Source organism: Festucalex cinctus, chromosome 11 (genome assembly GCF_051991245.1).
Source record: "Festucalex cinctus isolate MCC-2025b chromosome 11, RoL_Fcin_1.0, whole genome shotgun sequence".
Lineage (NCBI taxonomy): Eukaryota > Metazoa > Chordata > Actinopteri > Syngnathiformes > Syngnathidae > Festucalex > Festucalex cinctus.
The window spans coordinates 27,258,592-27,279,717 of record NC_135421.1 but is presented as its reverse complement, the minus strand read 5'-3'; the positions used below and the strand labels follow the sequence as shown (position 1 = coordinate 27,279,717).

Here is a 21,126-nt window from a genome sequence, read left to right as displayed (position 1 = left end):
GAGGAGGATGGGCGGGAGGAGGCGAGGAGGGAGAGGCGACGGGGGGGAGGAAGGGGGAGGGGAGAGGGAACCACGGGGCACACCGGAGGCCCACCCACCCCGAACCGCGCCGCCGGGCACGGAGCAGCGGACCGCGCCGGGACGGCACCGCCCCGGGCACCAGGGGAAGCACCCCAACACCGCACCCCACAGGGGGCCCGGGTAGCGGCCAAGACGCAACCGCCACCGAGCAGACAACGGGGGGGGGGGGGGGGGTGGCAGAACCACCCCCGCCCGACCACAGGGGACGGCGTCAAGAAAATTGACTAATTAGCATGCAGTAACACCAAGTGTTGATGCTTAGTGCCCACTAGAAATAGATCTTAAGGAGTTATTGAGTATAGTGTCGTATAGTGTGGTATGCTCGAGCCCACTAGCAGCAACTAGGTTCCTGACTATATAAAAATAAAAACAATCAGATACAAAATACCAAATACAGGAGCAGCGAAAACAGAAGTTGTAACGATGTGGTGGCTCTCGTTAACAGGCAGAATCTTGGCAGGATTAAGTTGCCAAATTGAGATTAAAATATTCTATGTACATAGACCATATTTGTTTAAATCTTGATACTTGATTTTTATTTAAGGCAGAGATTTTTTCCATTGAGATATAATTTATTAGTAAGTTTAACCAGTGGTCGATATTTAGAGATTGTTTATTTTTCCAATTGACAAGGATTATTTTTTTAGCAATAGTAAGGGCTATAAATATAGATTGAGATTGTTTACATGGTCGCTCAGTTATTGTTAAGTCACCTAGTAAACACAGTCTTGGAGATAAAGGAAGCCTACAGTTTAATATATCAGCGAGCTTTTCCAAGATTTTAGTCCAGAAATGCAGCACTGGAGTACATGACCATAAAGCATGAAGATAAGTATCGGCAGTGTTTTGTGAGCACTGGAGACAAATGTCGGAGTCAGAGAGTCCCATTTTTTTCATCATATATTGTGTAATATATGTTCTATGAAGTATCTTATATTGGATAAGTTGCAAATTTGTCTGTTTGGTCATTTTAAATACATTTTCACAGATTTGGGTCCAAAAGTCTGGTTCCGGAACTATAGACAAGTCTTTTTCCCATTTTAAAGTCGGTAAATACGTTTTATTTGTGTATAAAAATAACTTATATATTTTTGATATTTTCTTTATTGTTGTTGGAGAAAGCTTTATAATATCTTTAGCTAAGACAGGCAGTTGGAGCGTATCTTGAAGTGTTGGGATTTGTTTCTTAACCATATTTTTAACTTGCAGATAATGTAAGAAATTTCCCTTTTTTATTTCATATTTCTGGACCAAGTTTGTATATGATATAAACTTATTATCTGAGAAAAGATGATGAAGGTGTGTAATTCCTTTCTGCTCCCATAGGCTTAAATGGAACGACTGATTATTAAGTTGAAAGTCGGGGTTATGCCAAATGGGAGAGAGCCCACAGGGCGCCAATTGGGAGTTTGTAATTTCTAATGCCTTCCACCAGGCAGTCAGGGTGGCGGCTATCATTGGGTTTTTAAAACAATTATGTCGTCTTATTGATTTTGTAATAAAGAGTAAATCTGACAGTCTAAGATTATTACAATCCTTCTGCTCCAATTCCAACCAACAGTTAATATCTCTGTTGGGTTGTGTCCATAGCACAAGATATTGTAGTTGATTAGCTAGATAATAGTACATAAAGTTTGGTGCCTCTAAACCTCCTTTAGATTTACTTTCCTGAAGAGTAGATAGACTAATTTTGGCTTTTTTTTTATTCCAATAGAATTTTATGATAGCAGAGTCCAGCGATTGGAACCAGTTAGACGTAGGTTTAAATGGAATCATTGAAAATAAATAATTAATCTTTGGTAAAACTTTCATTTTTATAGTAGCTATCCGTCCTATTAAAGAGATCGGAAGATTATTCCAGCGTTCCAGGTCACTACGGATACTATCCAATAATGGTGAAAAATTTAAAGAAGTTAATTCAGTTAACTTAGGTGAAATTTTAACACCTAAGTATTTTAAATTACCTGTAGGAAAGGAGTAGTGTGGATCCTGACTTGTAGGATTCCATGAATTTTCTGTAATAGGTAATAATGTTGATTTTGTCCAGTTAATAGAGTAATCTGATAAGTGAGAGAATTTAGTTATTAATTTAAATGCTTCCCCTAGCGAAATAGCAGGTTCTTCTAAATAGAGTAATATATCATCGGCATATAGATTAATTTTATGTTCTATTGTCCCGGAGTGGATTCCTTGGATCCGTCTATCCTGACGTATAGCTAATGCAAGCGGCTCAATAAATATAGCAAATAATAAAGGAGAAATTGGGCACCCTTGTCTTGTTCCCCTTTGTAAAGTAAAACTCTGTGATGTAATCCCATTAGTAGTAACTGTAGCTTTAGGAGAATCATATAATATTGAGACCCATTGAATGAATGACTCCCCGAAGCCGAATTTATTTAAGACAGCAAAGAGGAAGGACCAGTTAACTTTATCGAATGCTTTTTCTGCATCCAGCGAAATAACAACTGCCTTTTTATCATGCCGCTGTGACATACTAATCAAGTTAAAGAGTCTCCTAATATTATTAGTAGAATGACGACCTTTAATAAAACCTGTTTGATCACTATGAATAATTGTCGAGATTACCGTCTCTAATCGAGATGCCAAGGCCTTAGCGATAATTTTAATATCGGTATTAATTAGTGATATCGGTCGGTAACTTGACGGGAGGGTAGGGTCTTTTTCTGGCTTTAATAAAAGTTTAATTGCTGCTATATTCATATCTTGACGTATATCACCTTTACTTTTAATTTCAGTTACTACTCTTAGAAATAATGGAGCAAACATTAACCAGAAATGTTTAAAAAATATAGCCGGAAAGCCGTCTGGACCAGGTGCTCTGCCATTAGGCATACTGTCTAAAGCACGATACAACTCATCTATAGTAAGCGGGGTATCGAGAATATCTTTATGTTCAATAGATAACTGAGGTATATTTAAGCTGTTTAGGAATTCCTCAATATATTCAGGGTTAGGTCTATTAATTTCTGTGTATAGATTTCGATAATAGTTATAAAAAATATGGTTAATTTCTTCTGGTGATTGTGTGCATTCACCATTTATATCTTTAATAGCCGTTATAAGAGATTTTTCCCGATTCCGTTGAAGTTGATTTGCCAGGAATTTACCTGATTTATTATTATGTTCAAAATTATTATATCTCAACTGTTGTATTATAAACTCTGTCTTTTTAGATAACATGTTATCTAACTGTATTTTTATATTCTGTAGTTCTATCCATATTTGATTATTTGGGTTTAATACATATTCATCCGTTAGTTGTTTAATTTTATCTTCCAGGTATTTTTCTAATTTTTGATCCTGTTTCTTTTTATAAGTTGAATATGATATAATTTTCCCTCTAATTACCGCTTTCCCTGCTTCCCAGAGAAGAGATGGAGATATATTTGGAGAGTCATTTATTTCCAAAAAATCTGCCCACTCCCTTCTAATAATTTTATCAAACTCTACGTCTTTCAGTAATGAGATGTTAAAACGCCATATCGGGGGAGGTTTAAAGGTAGAGTCAATTTGTAGAGTGAGGGAGACTGGTGCATGATCACTTATAATTATAGAATGTATTTTTATAGCAGTTTTATCAACAATAGAATTATTTGTAAGGAAAAAATCAATTCTTGAGAATGATCGGTGCACAGCAGAGAAGAAAGTAAATTCCTTCTTAGTTGGGTTTTGAAGTCTCCAGCCATCGCTGAGGCCAAAATCCTCCATATACTCATCTATTACTTTAGCGGATCGTAATCGCCTTGTATATATCGTATTATTAGAACGATCTATTAACGGGTTCAAGACCGTGTTAAAATCACCTCCAATAATAATAGTAGAATTTGTTGCTAAATCGAGTAACCGAGAGAAAAATTCATGGAAAAAATCAGGGTCATCATTATTTGGGGCATATAAATTACCAATTGTATATACTTTATTAAATATAGTTACCTGGATAATAATATATCGGCCCTCTAAATCTGTTACTATATTATTTAGAGTAAAGAATAAATTCTTATGTATAAGTATAGAGACACCTCTTTGTCTACTATTATAGGAGGCAGAGTAAACTTGACTAAAATTTTTATCTATAAATAATTTTTCTTCTGATTTTTGTAAGTGGGTTTCTTGTAGGAGACAAATATCTGCCTTAAATTTTGAGAGATGGTCTAAAATTTTTATTCTTTTTGCCTGGGAGCGAGCGCCACACACATTCCAGGAGACCAGAGCTAATTTCTGCATACAAGCAATATAGACTCAGTCTTATGTATACATCTATATAAGCTGCTTATTAATATTAACATATTGTAGGATAGCAAAAGAGTAATTAGGCAATTTATATAATTTATATAAAGAGAGAGATAGCAAGTAGATAAGTATAATAGTGAAGAAACGTGGGGGGAAGTGAGTGTGAAGGAAATCTGTGGGGGATTCAACATAACAATACACCAGTAAATGGTGACCTAAGCGAGATTATTATTATTATTATTAATTTATTTTTTTAAGAATATATTTCTATATTATTATTATTATTATTATTATTACTTTATAGCCTATGCATAATATAAATTCATATTCTATTTCGTAACCCATTATCCATACATATACATACATATACATATACATATATATACATATATACACATATACATACACATACATATACATATACCTACGTCAAATAATCACACAATGCTCGGCTCTACCAATTGTCAGTTAGAACAGCCAAGGGGTCGAGGTTGGGTTTCGGAATAGCTGGCCGTCGATATATAATTTATCAACGACCATCGAAGTCCGTTTACCCTCCTGTCTATTTTGTTTCATGATAGGAAACAGTACTTTTCGCCGCTCGTTTATCTCTCTTGGGAATTGATCATTCATCACGCAAACGCACGCACGCAAAAGCACGCACGCAAACGCACACACGCAAACGCACGCACACACACACACACACACACACACACACACACACAAATATATATATATAAAAAAAAATAAAAAAAAGCGCAATGATGATAAGACGTTGAATCGGTAAGACTACCGAATGAACAATTCTGAGCTCTTTTAGAGAAAAAAAAAAAAAAAGGGAAAGAGGGGAGCCGCTTCGATTGGCCGGAAGTCGGCTGAATTCCGTCCAACAACGGCGCACAACAAAGCGAAACGCTCTATTCTATCTGTGCTAATGTATTGGTCGTTTTATGTATCAAACAGCTGTTGTCGATTATGTCATTCAGCTCCTTGTTATAGAGAATATGCACATTTAAAAGTTTAGAAAAGGTCAAATTAACTTCACCGGTAGTAGTGACAGTGTATTTTTAGTAGGGATGTTCGATACCACTTTTTTTTCAGACTGATACCGATACTCAGACCCTCAGTACTCACCGATACCAACTGCCGATACCAGTAGTACATTTTGACAAATAAAAAAAATCCCGAAAAGATATTTTTAAACAAATATATTTCCTTTAATTTTGACCAAAAAAAAAAACAGCACAGTCACTCTTCAATAGTCTTAACGCTCAAAATAAATCATAAAAATGCTCTTTTAGTTGAAGATTCACAATTTTGAAGTATTTCCAAACCGGTGAAGTTTTGGTGAAAAACTGCTGCAAGCTATAGCGCCACTTACAGGCAAGGAGGACTCACTTAACTGCCATCGCTCGCTTGTACTCGTCTGCGTCACCAGTACTCGAGTACTTGAAAAAAGGCTGGTATCGGCCCGATAGTACTCGCCCATCCCTAATTTTTTGGTTCATGCTGACATTTCACCTGAAAGGCCAGTATCCCTAATTTAGTCAGTCAGACAGGTCTTCTTTCCTCAAGGCCTCACCTAGCCGTCAAATCAAAACGAGACGAGGCAACTGCCTCGAAACGCCTCAACGCCCCCCCGTCTATCTTTAGCCGCCGTCTTGTTAAACGCGAGGTTTGCCCCTTCGCACTCCGGAGGTTTTGGTTTTTTTTTGAGGCGAGGGGTAACGCGGCCTAGGAGCGCTGGAGTGCTGACGAGAAGGAAGTCCTGGCACTGTGGCGAGGTTTCAGCGCTAATGAGGAAGCCGTTAAATGCTGAGTGAAAGGTAATAATCAGTAAAAGTGCCACCGGCTGCTGCCCCGCGGTGCCATCGCCTCCGCTAAGTGGATGCAGAGCATGTTGGCATGCATGTCTAAGCAGCGCGCGGACTGAAAATCCATAACGGCCTCCTCCTCCTCTTTGAATCTATACTGTAATAATCAACATTTAAAAAAAAAAAAAAAAGGTAGACACCACATTACTTATGCTGATCATCGTTCCTAAATGTGCTGAAGATGCATACACGCAATCTTAACTGTATTGATATCGGTAGGCCTTGCGGCAGTATATTGCTCATGAATATTCCATAGCCATTAGCATCCAGGTCGAGCACGTTGTACATTTTATTTGTCTATTTGTCTTCTTGACTTGGATTTATACAAAAGGACCCTTGCTTGGTTTGTTGTTGTTTCCCTATTTTTTGCCTCATAAGAGATTATTTCCCTCTATAAATGTGACCCCAGTGTCAGGTAATACTGTGACAATATTAGCGCTGCTGTGTTATTTTATGAAAAAAGCAACAACAAAAAAACATTACTTTATTGTGTGCCTCGGATGACCTCCTGACTGCTAATCATAAAATATGGATGCACTCTGTCCAATGGGAAGAAGTAGTGAAGCCATCAACCGGCCTCCACCATTGGCACACTGCTTAATTTGAACTACTTGGTGGTCATATTATTATTATTATTTTTTTTTTTTTTTGCAAAAATGTTGATCAGTTTACCTGAAATGGCAGATATAGTGATGGAGGTGGAATTGTCCCTCGGTGTGCTTGTGAGTGTGGATGGTTGCTCGTCTCTGTGTGCCCTGCGATTGGCTGGCAACCAGTTCAGCGTGTACCCCGCCTACTGCCCGAAGCCGGCTGGGATAGGCTCCAGCACCCCCGCAACCTTTTGTGAGGAGTAAGCGGTCAAGAAAATGGATGGATGTTGTGTTGAGTTTGACTGTTGCTCCCTCTCTATAGGTCATATTTTAAGTTACGGTAATATTAACCATTACTCAACACAGTTTTATCCCAAGGAGATACATCACACACAAAAATGTAATTAATTTTAAAAATTTAAATAAAGAAATAATTAAATAGGTTTTCTAAAGTAATTTTAATAATATATTTTATTGTGAAAGTGAATGGCAGTGTATTACATCCTAATCAAACGCAAACACCTTAGCTGAAAATTAGCTGTATTTGTCCAAATTATAGGAGGCGTGGTAGAAAAGAAGAAAAAAAAACAGGACATCAATGCTATTCTTAAGAAGGATAAATAATGGCTAAACTCAACTGTTTCTTCTCAGCATTTAATAAAAAAATAAAAATAAAAAAAGTGAAGTTAAGCACGCCAGCTATGGAGCTGCTGTACACGTCTTCTAACTGACCCCTGCCACAATAAATAAATAAATAAATTACACTAACAGTATTCGAATCCTCAATATGAGAGTCTTTTCAGAACTAGCTAACAAACAACACCTAGCTACTGGGCTAATGAACAACAACAACAACAACAAAAATCAATCAATCAACCACCTATAACTAACGCACAAAATTAATAAATCCTAATGACAAACAAATCCTGAATGCTAGGCAAGCTTCTTCCTAATTAATTAGCTAACAATTTGAACAAAAAAAGTTTAAATTAAGTTAACGGCTAAACATAGCTCCTGCCGACCTACCTAAGTATTGTGCAGAGCTAAAATACACAAGACTTCATCTCACTCTTAAATATAAACAACAATGGTCTGAACTAGCGCTTTCTAAACAATATTATAGCATCTTGCTAGCAAACTAGCTAATGAACAAATGAGCTAACTTATGCCTGAGCAACCAACCAAAACTAATGAACAAAACTAACTACTGAAATTAACCACCCAAATTCTAAATACTACGACAGGCTCTCACAATGTAGCCAGCAAGCTAAATAGCTAGCTAATGGGCTAATGACGTTCCAACCAACCAAAACAAATATCAAAACTAGTGAAATTTTCTTCTCCTGGTAATACTTATAGATGTTTTTATAATGAAACACCCTCTAATTGATTCCACAGCTTTTTTTTCCCCTTTCTTTTTAATCACCGACAGCACATGTTGCCGTGGGATACGTTGGCATGATTTGAATAATTAATAAATAAATACTGACACATTTGCTCGGTAGATGAAACCCTTTTTCTCTATATTGTTTTCCCCATCATGCAGACTCTCCCGAGGATTAAAAAGAAGATTCCCATCCTACAAACGTATCGCACTGCTTTCATTGTCGAATGTTTTATGTCGCCGGGAATTCATTTCGGTCTTGAATCTGTCCTTTTTTTTTTTCTTTTTTTTTTATGCCCAAGGACAACCGCACGCCCCTCTTTCTCTACCTGCAGCCGGCGCCAGTTATTTAAAGCACATCATGTCTTTCATTATGACTTGTGACATGACCCAAAATGTGATATAGTGTCACTGGAATTGATTTGATGCGAGTTTGAACTTGAGGAGGGAACTTGGCTATTCTGTACACAACGCCTCTAGAGACATTATTAAAAGCGGAAAGGGAAGAGTGTGTGAGAATGCATGCATACTGATGTTCGTGGACATTATAATTCACTCTCATACAATTCATTTCACAATCTTATGATTTCTTTTCCAAGTTTAAAAACAGGATTTCTGTTGAAATGTTTGGAGGCGCGTTATAGTGTGAAAAATAATCTAAACATTCGTGATTCATCCAACATACTTCAATGGTTTAATTATACAAAAAATAAAATAAGCACACATTAAATGCTAAACAGAACGTAAATTCATTTTGTGCTGTATGTAATTAGATAATGAAGAATGAAGCAGGTGATCATGATGATACAATATGTGTTGTAAGAACTTCTACACATGCAATTTAGAGGCTGAATTATTTATAAATGGTTCAATGGCAGTAGCTCATCTTTTGGAGCCGGAGGGCCACAGGTTGCAGTTGTTGTTTTAGTTTTTGGAGAGATGCTTGAGTCTGTTTGCTGGCTGTTTGCATGCCTCTTTCACGCTGGAGGCTCTTTTTTCATGACCGGCGCAAGTCTGGCGTAAGGTGCTGTCGAGATCGGCGCAGGGGCAGGCTAGACTTTGTTGGAGTATTTTCGCAGATTCACGCATCTTAACGGAATTGTGGGTGTGAACACAGCAAACATGATTTGACAGTGACACTAATAATGTAGCTTAGTTGAAGAGAGTATTAAGTGGGTTATTCGTATTTAACAACCATTAGCCATTAGGGATGTAACGATATCCAAAAATCATGATACGATATTGTCACGATATGAAGGTCACGATATGATAATTATCACGACATTGTGGGGAAGTTGGCGATACAAAAAAATGGTCACAATATTGTAAAAAAAAAAAAAAAAAAGCTCGCCTCATACCAAAAAACACAATATTGTGCTTTAAAAAAAGTCACAATATTGTAAAAAACAAAAAACAAAAAACGAGCTCATACTAAAGAAAATAGAAATAACAAATAAATGAAATAAAATAACTAAAATAACAAACTGAAATAAAAACAAAACCCTCAATATTGTGCTTTTGTACATAACAGCAATGCATGTAAACCACCGACAATCTCTAATAAGACTTAATATCGAGGCACTTACTTGCTAATAATGCATGCACACATTGAGTTCCTCCACATACTGACTCGCTTCACAAGCACATTACGATTCCCTTCATCTGACCTATAGCGTGGATTTGAAACACAGAAGGGCCAAAACATGCCTTGGGAAAATTAAACTGAATTAAAAAAAGAATGAGCCACCAGAGGGTGCTAGACTGCACAAATGAAAATCAACCCAACTTTTTTTTTTTTTTTTTTTTTTAAACAGATGTGCTGCTTTTAATATCGTGACATGACGACGACGATATATTGTGGCAGTTTTAATATGGCGATATCACGATTGCCGTTATCGTTACATCCCTACTAGCCATCCAACGACTCATGATGAATGAACGGCTAATTGAAATTAATCAAAAAGTAACAAATTAGACAAGACAAATATGGAGTAATAAAATAAGGCCCATGACTTCAGTGGAGTGGCTATGAAATAGCGTTTAGGCAGCAGCAGATAGCGGAGCACTTATGCTGCCCATCTCTCTGGCCAGATGCACCACCGACTCCGTCGGCAGCTTTTAATACCTCTCAAAAAGGACTAAGCATAATGGTGCTACTTGTGGCGCAATTAGCGATAAGTGCATATAGCAACACGGCTGCGGTATCTTAATTTTAGACTGGCTGTACAAAAGCAGAGTTGGATACCGTTTGTCCGCAAGAGCAACAATTACAAAAGGTTGGGATGGACAAAATGATTGGTGCCAGATCATGTGACACTTTCTGAAATGCTAATTAGGGGAGGACAGATCTTTTCACTCCGTGTTAATATTTAAACTTAAATTTGCTCTTGCAGTACTCTTCCAAAATGTGTATTGTGAAAAACACTAGCATTATCTAAAATGGGAAACCCTCTTATAAGCACGCTGGTCTCCACCATTTGTACACCTGTTGCCAACATGTCCACTCAACTCAACTTTAATTATAAAGCGCTTTAAGAACAGGCAGCGCTGTATACAAAGTGCTGTACATAAAACATCAATCGGATAGGATAGGGTTGCCTAATATTTAGTGGAAGCTCATTCCAAAGGGAGGGACCAGCAACAGCAAAGGCTCGATCCCCTCTTAGCCTCCGCTTAGCCCCCGGTACCTCCAATCGAGTCCGGTCTGCTGACCCGAGGCACCGGGCAGGTGTGTAGGGGTGCAAGAGCTCGGCCAGATAAGGTGGGGCACGACCGAGAGATTTGAAAACAAATAGAAGCGTCTTAAAGTGGATTCTAAATTTCACGGGCAGTCAGTGAAGAGAGGCCAGAATAAGGGTTATATGTTCCCTCTTACGGGCACCAGTAAGGAGACGAGCAGCAGCATTTTGGACAAGCTGGAGGGAGGACTGGCTGTGTTTGTTTGTTTTTTTTTGTTTTTTTTTTCCGGCTATTTGGGATTTTAGTGAATGATCGCAGTCTTTGTAAAACATGCACAACATGTCCACCAAAAACACACACTGTCTGTTAGAATGAGTTTGCAATTTAGTACCGCATACGATCGTAGTTAATCAAGCCCCGAATGTTCATATGCTCACTTCTGATTGACGCCGTCAGAGTTTGCAGCACTAATCATGCTGAGAGCTGTTTCTAATATTCCGACTAATGAATAGAATAATGCAGCAAATAGGGTTGACAAGCGCACGAGATCGCTGACATGCGAGTGACGCAAAGTAGTTGCGGCCCGTGATGGCAGTTTGTAAACACACTAAAAGCGACTCTGATTTCATGCTTAAACTGTTTTGCTGTAATTAAAATGAGTCAAAGCTCATTAGAAAGCTGCGCACGCTCTTGTTAGGCGCAGGCACGGCGATTGGCTCAATACGGGGGAGGTTAAGCGGGGATACGCTTCGAGCCTCTTCTTCTGTCTGACTAATAGACACGCGCTATTCACGTGAAATAATTCCCTCTGAGTGCCTTGCTCAGGGTCGTCGACAGCTTCCGATGGGAATCAAACTTTCCATAATACCGTCCAAAACAGCCATTAGCACAGAAACAAACGCTGACTTTGCTGTCAAAGAAATGAAGCACAATGCATAACCCTGACTTCTTCTCAATGGGTTGAGAAAGTTTGTACTAACAAGAAACTGTACCAATGAAGAAAAGTAACCAAAAAGCTAAACAACTTCAAAAAAAAGTAAAATAACTATAAGCGAATGCTAATAGCTAAAAGCTAATAGCTAATGAATGATTAACCTAATTAAAGATGGGACCTCACCGGTCTAAACATGACATTCTGATTAATATTATATTTGTGGAATTTCCAGCCAGTTTTATCCATCTCAGTGGGCAGCCATTTTGCCACTTGCTGTCGACTGAAGATGACGTGACAGTTGCGCAGAGCTCAGGCAACAACCAATCACTACTCACTTGTTTCCTGAAGCTGAGCTGTGATTGGTTGACCTGAGCAACATTGATGCCGTCTTCAGACCACAGCAAGTGGCAAAATGGCCGCCGCCCCCTCCTGAAATGGACAATAACGTCTGGATTTTGCTTCTTAACTCATATTCCACGAACACAATATTCACCACACTACCATATTTAGACCAAAACCAACTAGCAAAACTAACAATTGTTGAAATAAAACCAGTGACACGAATCAAAAATTTAACTTCAATAGCAAGCATAACGATGCTCACATAGCAAACTTGGAACTAGCAAGACGACTGAACCAACTAAACAACTAAATGCCACAATCTAACAAAGTCAACTTACTAACAATATTACTGTAATAAACAAAACTGTTAAACTTTTATCTGTTAAACAATTGAGTCTAATAAACACACAAATTTAACAAACTGGCTCAAAGAACAAAAAATAACAAACGAAAGCTAAGAAAATTAGTAGAAACAAAACAACTATATAAGAAACGTACTAAAAAAATGGACTAACAAAACCAATGCATGACCAAAACTATCTAACGTCATTCACTAGCGAAACTAACCAACAAGTGAAACTAACAAAATTAGCAACGCTAGAAGACCCGAAACTAATAAAACTAAAAAATGAACTGTACAGTTACTGTCAAAACTAATAAACAAACCAAAGTAACTAACCTAGGAACCGAAAATGAAAATTTAAAGAACAAATTGACAAACAAATGACGTCATATAGCCAAAGTCCTATAGGTGCCCTGTAGCCTTTTATGGCTGACTTTGGGCAAGAGGTGGGATAAGCCCTTGAATGGTCTACTACTAATCTATCGCAGACAAGCAAAAGTAATTAACAAAACTAACAACACAATGTAGCAAAACCAATGAAGGAAATCAAACAAAACGGGGGGGGGGAAAAACGGATTTTCGTATTAGTCAGACATCCTCAATTATATAATTACGTTGCCACTGGTAAATAAAGGCGATCTCATGAATGGTTGATTGAAGTGTGTGATGGAAGTTACAAGGACTACTTCCATTTATTTATTTATTTTTTTTAATGGCCATTAGTTTGGCCTTTGTAAGCACAAATGTTCCAGTTGCTCGTAAGTCCCGAGCTGGTGCTCCAAGATGCAGCAAATGACAGCAGCTGCCCATTAGAGTCCAACATTAAGTTCAAGTTTTATTGTTGCTTGCCATTTTCACGCCGCATAGGACCAAGAGGTTTTGTTGCTTGGTTGCTTGGTAACCTCAGGTCTTTAACCCATGGAAGATTGGGATAAAAGCATGGATTTAAGGAATTGAAAGTTGTTAAGTTTCTGGCTCAAGTGGTGCGGTGAACTACCGCAGCCAGCAGATTGAGCTGTGGTGGGAAAAAAAAAAAAAAAAGTCATGTGTGTCATATTTGTGATGTGTTTTATACCGTTTAATCTTTCGTTATTTCCGCGGGTAATGAGCTGTTATCTTGTCCATCGTTTTCATAGCTCATTGACAACAAATAGTCATCTATTTCATATGTTTAATGCAGATGCACTCAGGTGGTACTTTATTACCACTTTATTTTTTTAAATGATTTTTCTTACCTGTATTGTGAAGGATTTATTTACCCCAAATGGTGCCTTACAACTATGATTTCTATATCATTTGCGATAAATTATTTCCAATCATATTTTTGCTTCTTATTCAGACATGAATTTATTTAAAAAAAAAAAATCAATTTTGCTTTCAAGCGCTGTGGTAATCATTAGAAAATTCCATGTCATTCATTTAATACCTTGAAAAAAGAATGCTGGTAACAGATGAATCCGCATCTAATGTGTCCACCTGCTGGAATCCAAATGTTTAGGCATTTAAATCCCAATGACTAAATATCAACATGTTGAAGCCAAATGCTAATGCGTGGTTAAGACTTGTTTACACAAGCTACCCATCCACCATACACTTGTTGTTGAAACAGCAAATTAAAATCGACAATATGACCAATAAATCTATAGCTCCCACACTGTGTTTTTTTTTTTTTTTTTTTTTTTTTCTTGATCTACTTTGATCCAAGAGAAAACACTTGCTGTCTGTCTGAAAGTCCGCCTCTAAAGTGGAATTGTCTGTACTGGAAAAAACTGAGGAGATTGTGAGTGATGCAGCACGATGTATTGACACAGCAACTCAAGGCTGTAGCTCACTTTAAGACGAGCAGTAAATTGTATCGAGAAATGAAAAGACAGAAAGTGACTGGATGCTGAGAAAATTGGCCTTTTGGAATCTCTGCTGAGAGCACTTAGGAAAGAAAGTGCTGCTTTGTGCAGTAGAGCCATTGACCGTCATTAGTCACATGTCAATTCAACAATATTTATATTTAGCACGGCGTTTTCAAGAAATTATCCTTGTCGGACTAGTTTTAATGCGCCAGACTTTTTTACTTTTACTTAAATATTTGGGTTAAGATGAAATGCTACTTTTATTCCCTTACATTGAACTACTTTCCGCCGGCTCGTCTACCCACCTCTGCCACATATCGAATTATCTAAATGCACAAAGTCACAATGGCTGCATGAACACACACTGGTGGATTGTGTGTGTGAAAGGGACAAGCACCTCCAATTTGCCAATTTACCTGTGAATAGGATTTGGTCCTTGCAAGTTGTTATCTACTACTCCCTTTCTCAAAGGCCGCCATTCTGTCTCTGAAGCCAGGACGTTCGTGGGCCATTTTCATCCCGACCTATTCAGTGTCGGGTCCAGGTGACAGAGACCAGCAGTGGAAAAAAATCTGACTTTCATGGGTAGTATGAAAGGTGTGCGGTCAATTTAATGAAGCTTACGTCTTATTCAGATGCAAACAGTCAGTTTGTTGTAAGGATTGAGACTTTGGAACTGACTTTGGATTGTAGAAGGAATGGCCTAAAAATGTAGGGGTATATTCACTATCGGTAATAGCGAAAAATATTTGCACCCAGAGTCTGCTCGCGCCCAGTTACCTACCTAAGGATATTGCTCTAATCGTATACCGGCGCAAACACGCCCACAAAACTGACAGCTTGGAGCAAATTTGCACCTGATTTACCACACACGGCAACGGATTTGCGCCAAGAACATGGTTGCTATAGTAACAGTTGCGAGAAAGATGACATCAGAAAGCGAAGTTGGACCGAGAGTTAGCGTTTATAGCGCCATTAAACTGTACAGAGCAGAGAGGACGATTCATTCATAAAGTACAAATTATTGGTGCGGTCGTTTTTTAGAAATATATTTTCGGAGGTTGGCGTGGCCGTACAGTATGCATCTGGCACGTAAAAATGATCGTAAAATGCCGATCAGCCCGAGTTATGTTGTTCTAAACCAACATTGAGGAATGTCTGCTTCCCTCTCTCTCTCTCTTTCCTCTCTGCGTGAACAGCCAGAAAGCGACGGTGCACCGTGCCATGCACTGCTGTCATGATCCCGGGATCGAGGTTGCGTCAGGTTGATGATACATGCTTTCCAAAAACGTTCTTTGCGTCACACAAACTCTGTGTGGCTGTTTGCGCTGGCGTTAGTGAATTAAGACACTGCATATCAATGAGTCTCATTGCATTGGGGTGGGCATATTTTCCGCCAAATGTATGCAAAGACCTCATTTACATACACGCAAATAACACCTGCGCACCGTGGCGCAGTCTGGTTGGCCGCGCACTTTGTGACGGATTTCCCCACCTGCGCGCGTTTAGTGAATTAGGCGCTGCTCCCGGATTGCGCCGTTTTTGCCGGTTAGCGCCGTGCAAAGGCGACGCAAACCGTTAGTGAATCGGCCCCGTAGTTTTGAACACAGACCTTCTACATTGTGAGGCCAACCTGTGAAGCATTATTGTTTTGTGAGCACAGATGTGAAGAAAATTGCTGTGGATAAAATAATTCTTGGAGGATGTGTTGAGGTTAACCAAATATGTCAATAAATCTACTATTATTGACCCTAAATTTTTCCTTGTGGATTTCTGTGGTCCAGTTAATGCTAGTGTAGTGGTTCACATGGTTGCTTGTTGTCGGGGGGGTTAAGAGATGCCGTGGATGGATATACAAAATGGATGGATACCAATGCAGTCAGTATAACGGTTAAAATGGAATTATAATGTGTGTGAAAGAAACTTGTCAATGTTGGTGGACAGAAATAGATTCTTTAAGCAGCGTATAAAGTGTTCGTCAAGTTTGTTAGATAGACTGAAAGTTCCCAAGATTTCTTTAGCTCTTTCTAAATCACTGCTAGGGGGAAGAGAATGATGTGCATCATTAACTTCTCCCCAACGTCATTAATTATGTAATGTGCAGCCGAATCTTCTAAAGGGGTGTAGCGTCTTCTCCCCCACTGATTTATCTGTAACTTAACTTTAACTGGTGGCATCAACAATGCAATTCATTCTCAGCCCCACTCTGATGGTGAAGTGCAAGATTGTACATACTGTCACACTACGCTACCTCAGCGCCAGCATTTAAGTGCCAGTTAGGGAACTTTGTCTTCTCTGTAATTTATTTTTTTTAATGTATGCCTCCATTCTTTCGATTTTCTTTGAATAAATTTGATCTTTGGTTATGTTGTCAAATGTAGTGGTGTGCCATCACATAATGTGCAAGAGAGAAAAGCTTTCTAGGCTTGTTCGTACCACAGGCCAAGAATGTCAATGTAAATCGTTAGCGGTCATTTTAGCTAAAGTACATACGGACAGAAAAGATGACAGCCATGGGAAATGTTGGCCAATAAAGAAGCTTGAGTGTTTTTGTAGTGGTGGGACCTGATAATAAACATGTATGTAATACATTAGAGGCTTCACATTTTTTCTAATTTCACAAAATGACCCATTAAACAACGCTTGTCAATTCAATGACATTTTTGGTGAGAAAATGAACATATATGTGAGCTTCCTCCATAAAAATCCATCAATCTATTTCACCATGGGCGTAAGGTGAGATACACCCCTGACTGGTCACCATCACATGAAATACTGTATTATCTGGACAAGACAGACTTACCGGTCTGTTATGCAAACACAATTAATTGCTTTCTCAGGGCCACACAAAATCTAATAAAAACAGATTGCTGAGAATTTCCCAAGAGTCGAATTCCTTTATTCCACTTGGTCATGTTCTAGCTTTTAAAGGACTCATTTTTGTGTGAAAACTTCAAAATTACCTGAAAGCATTTTTCTTTTCTTGCCTGGTGCTCCGTGCTACTTAGAACATTTTTCCGCATTAGGCTTGAAGCGCTTCAGCTAAAACCAGTCGAGTCTTTATTGCACTATTTTCACACAATCATGCTTTTTCCACGTTCCCATTCGGCAATTTTCACAAAATTGAATTTCTGCCCTGCACACAAAGCAATGCAGCCTTTCATCATGTTGTTAACTTCAGTCCGAGATGTTGTGATATGCTGACGTCAGTCAATGCGTCAGTGGAATTATGGCAACGAGAATTGTTTTATGTTGCCTGGATTGTGGAAATGGAAAAGCATGATTAATCTTCTCCAATTAGTGAATCAAAATTAATGACTTAAAGTTGTTTCCTTATTTTTTTTCAAAGGGATCAGAGTAGCTACAGTACATGCTAGCATCTAAGTTCCTCATAAGTTCCACGAATGCCCTATTATTCAGAACCAGATCTTATTTTATTATTATTTTTAAGTTAACAATAAAAAAGGTAATTTTGTGCTTTAAAATAAGTCATTAAAAGAAAAAAAAAGTTAAGCTGTTTGCTAGTATGCTTCTATGCTAATTTTCATCATCTACTGTAAGTATGCTAACTTTCATCATGTAGGCTACAACTCTATATTTTAATAGTTTGATTTTAACACAACAATCTGTGTTTCTTTTCACAGGCGAACATCTGCGAGTGTGTCCACAAGGAAACACATGTTGCACCCAAGAAATGGAAGACGCCTTCGGCCAGCGCAGCAAACAGGAATTTGGTGAACTGGCTGACGAGATGAGTCACAACTTAAGGAGCATGTTTGTGTCCAGACATCAGAAGTTTGATGGTAAGTCATCTGTGGAAAAAAAAAGTGGCATTTCATAGAGCGCTGAATGCTTGCAAAGGTAGCAAATGTTAGATGAGTCTACTTTTCTTGACGAATGTTGGCGAAAATCAGGTGGTTGCTTTTGTCGTTAGCGACATTTAGCGACTTTTTAGCAGCGCTTACTGACAACGCGCGAAGGTTTGGGAAAGTGTTTGCAAAAGACAGGTGGCAATGTTTAGCTACTATTTGGAACAGTCTTACAAAGATTAGCTAACTATTCGCCATCACTTTGCCACTGTTTGGGAACCTTTGGGACAGTTTTGACAACTCCTGGAGTAGGTACCAGATGAATCCATGGACCTGACCCAATAAAAAAAGGTGTAGATTAATTCTGTTTCCATTCAGTTTCATAGAAGAAATTGCTTTGGTTCACAAACAGAACCTGCGCTGTTTATCAGAAGCTAACTGTTAACTGATGCTAATCTGTGTTTCCAATACACCTAATGCGGCTCTGCTAACCTTTTGGCTTTGATAAGATGGTAATGGCCCCACCACTGTAGGGAATGTGGGGGGGTTCTAGATGATAGTATTTCAGATTGCGCTGGTTTCACTGCCATTTCCAAAGCAGAATCTTATATGCTGCCACCATTTTGGAAATCACCGCTGTCACAGAGCATAAGTCACTTGTCAATCGTCATCGGCAGCCAATAAGATACGTTTATTGTTATGAAGCTAGGATGGGGAATTAACCGTTAGGCATTATTGTGACCCGTTTTGGGCTTTTTGATGGTTCTGACCAAGTCATTTCAAAATAAGATAACGCCCAGGGGTTAATATCAACTTTGAACACAAAATAGCAGGCAACTATTATTCTTGCCAGTATTACAAATGTTCTTAGGTTCAGTTGGACCTCCGAGCTGCCTCGCGTTCCGGTAGACTGACATGTTATGGCTCTACAGTATTGTATGTTAAAACATTTTTTTTTTTCCCCCTTTTAATTGTTGAACAAAAAGGAAAATTCAAAGACTGTCAGTGTTAATTTGATAAAAGGTTAAACGTTTGTCGTTCTTCACTCTGTGCCGCCTCAGCCCCCCTCCCCCCATATGAAGATAAGAAGGCCTTGTTAATATGCAAGCGTGCGTAGTAGCCTTCCTTTCGTCGGATTAAACAAAACACGGCTCCTTGCTCAGCAGATTGACAAGAGCAGCCCAGAGCCAAACTTTGCATTATTAAGCTTTGTTTCATGGTCTCGTGTGCTGTTCCGTGAGATGGAGCCCCCACAGCGACTGCCTTGACCACTAGGCTGATGTTACATGAAGGGGGCGGGGAGTGGGGGGACTCATTACCCAAAGCAGACTCTCACTCTTACCGCTTTACCATTTCTTGTCGGCTCCTCAATAGAGTCAGCTCCTCTTAATGAGATATAATAATCCCTCTCGCGCTCGATGTGAGACTGTGTGGGATGGCATGTCTTATCACCTCACATGCAGAGGTGAAAAGTCTGGGGGGGGGGAAATAGCCACCTGTCTTTTTGATGTTTAAGGTGATTTCAATGGCGCGCCCAGCGGATTGCAGCATATAAAACTTTCATTTCTTATTAAAGTTGTGCCTATTAAGTTTTAATTCCCGGTTGACTTTGGAGCTCTTGAGGTTTCCTTGGTAACAGCGAGTACGGTTTAAAAAAAAAAAAAAAACGATACCTCACGCTCGAGCTGAGCATTTGCTTGATGAGACGTCTAATAAAAGCTGCGTTTGTGTTTATAGCAGATGTCAGAGGGAAAAAAAACAACATGCCATCATAAACAGTTACATAGATGTTTTTTTGTTTGTTTTGTTTTTCAGAAATGTGGTTTCACGGTTATCTCAAGGTGTGGATCTTTCTATAAAATACTAATGAAACAAAAATTGATAAATAAGCAACAGACTCCATCTTGTTTCTTGCAAACATTTCACACTTGTTGGACCGATGATTCTTGAGGGGGTAAAAAAAAAAAAAAAAAAAAAGGGTCTATTATAAATCGCAACTTGAGTTTCAATTCCCTACAGTGTTAACTCAAGTAGGAACATGCTAATCTGATAATGCTTCACAGAAAGACACAATCAGATTTACTTGTCTAATACACCTGATTAGCAGTAAACTTCAATGTTTTGACATGTCAGTGTTTCACAGTATTTATGGAGCCTTACTAAGACAAATCTCAGACAAAACAGTCTGACTTAGAGTGAAATGCGTTTAATTTTAGGAAGACATTAGAATATTCTATTGTAGATTTATTTGTAATTATTGACTAATGATATTTGGGCAAATTAGGTGAAAATGGATGCAATAAGGTGTTCTTTTTAAATAATTATGAAAACAATGCAAAATAAAAATAAAAATCAAACACTGTTGAATTCCAGAAGCTCGGTAATGTCGGCGTGCTGGAGTGATGCCCGCTTCTTTCATCCAGGAATGTACGCTTCCTCTCCCTCTCCTCAGGACATCATTCCGGGAAGCGCATGAATAAATAAGTGTTTTATATATTTTTGATCTGCTGCTGTCAATGTATAGTGAATGTCCCAAGGAGGAAAAGGGAAGACATTGGATTTGTCCAGCCGCTTCAGTTTCCTCTTGGGATTCGCTGCCATTCTCCATAATTTCATCAGCAACAAAGCAGATTCCGTTTTGAAGTTTCAGCTTTTTCGCCACAAGTATTGATGATTATATTTCTGCCGTTCATCGAATTAGAGCCTTTGAAATTGAGCGTGATTGTCAGGATAGAAGAAAAGCAAGTGTAAGTGGACGCGGGGCATTCACTGCTGGAGATACCAGAGGAAAGCGTAAATCTAGATGTTGCATTATTTATGAAGCTTGCACATTTGTGAGTTCATACATTCCTCTGCTAAGCAGCGAAGGCGCAAGCGAGATGAGCGTCGATGTTGGTGTTGAGCCAAACATGCCAAACACGCTATCTATTAGTTCACATAGATGCACCTTAGCATTGAATTAACACCTGGTGTTGGAGTCCCACCTACACAG

General features: G+C 38.7%; 1 protein-coding gene across 2 annotated transcripts in view; it reads left to right on the top strand.

The window, feature by feature from the left end:
* gpc6b (glypican 6b) overlaps positions 1–21,126 on the top strand; it is a 105,099-nt gene that overhangs the window by 21,832 nt on the left and 62,141 nt on the right. For both annotated transcript variants that reach the window (XM_077537521.1, XM_077537520.1), the window contains exon 2: positions 17,970–18,128. In XM_077537521.1, the coding sequence (XP_077393647.1) occupies positions 17,970–18,128 (159 nt within the window). The remainder of the gene's footprint in view (positions 1–17,969; positions 18,129–21,126) is intronic.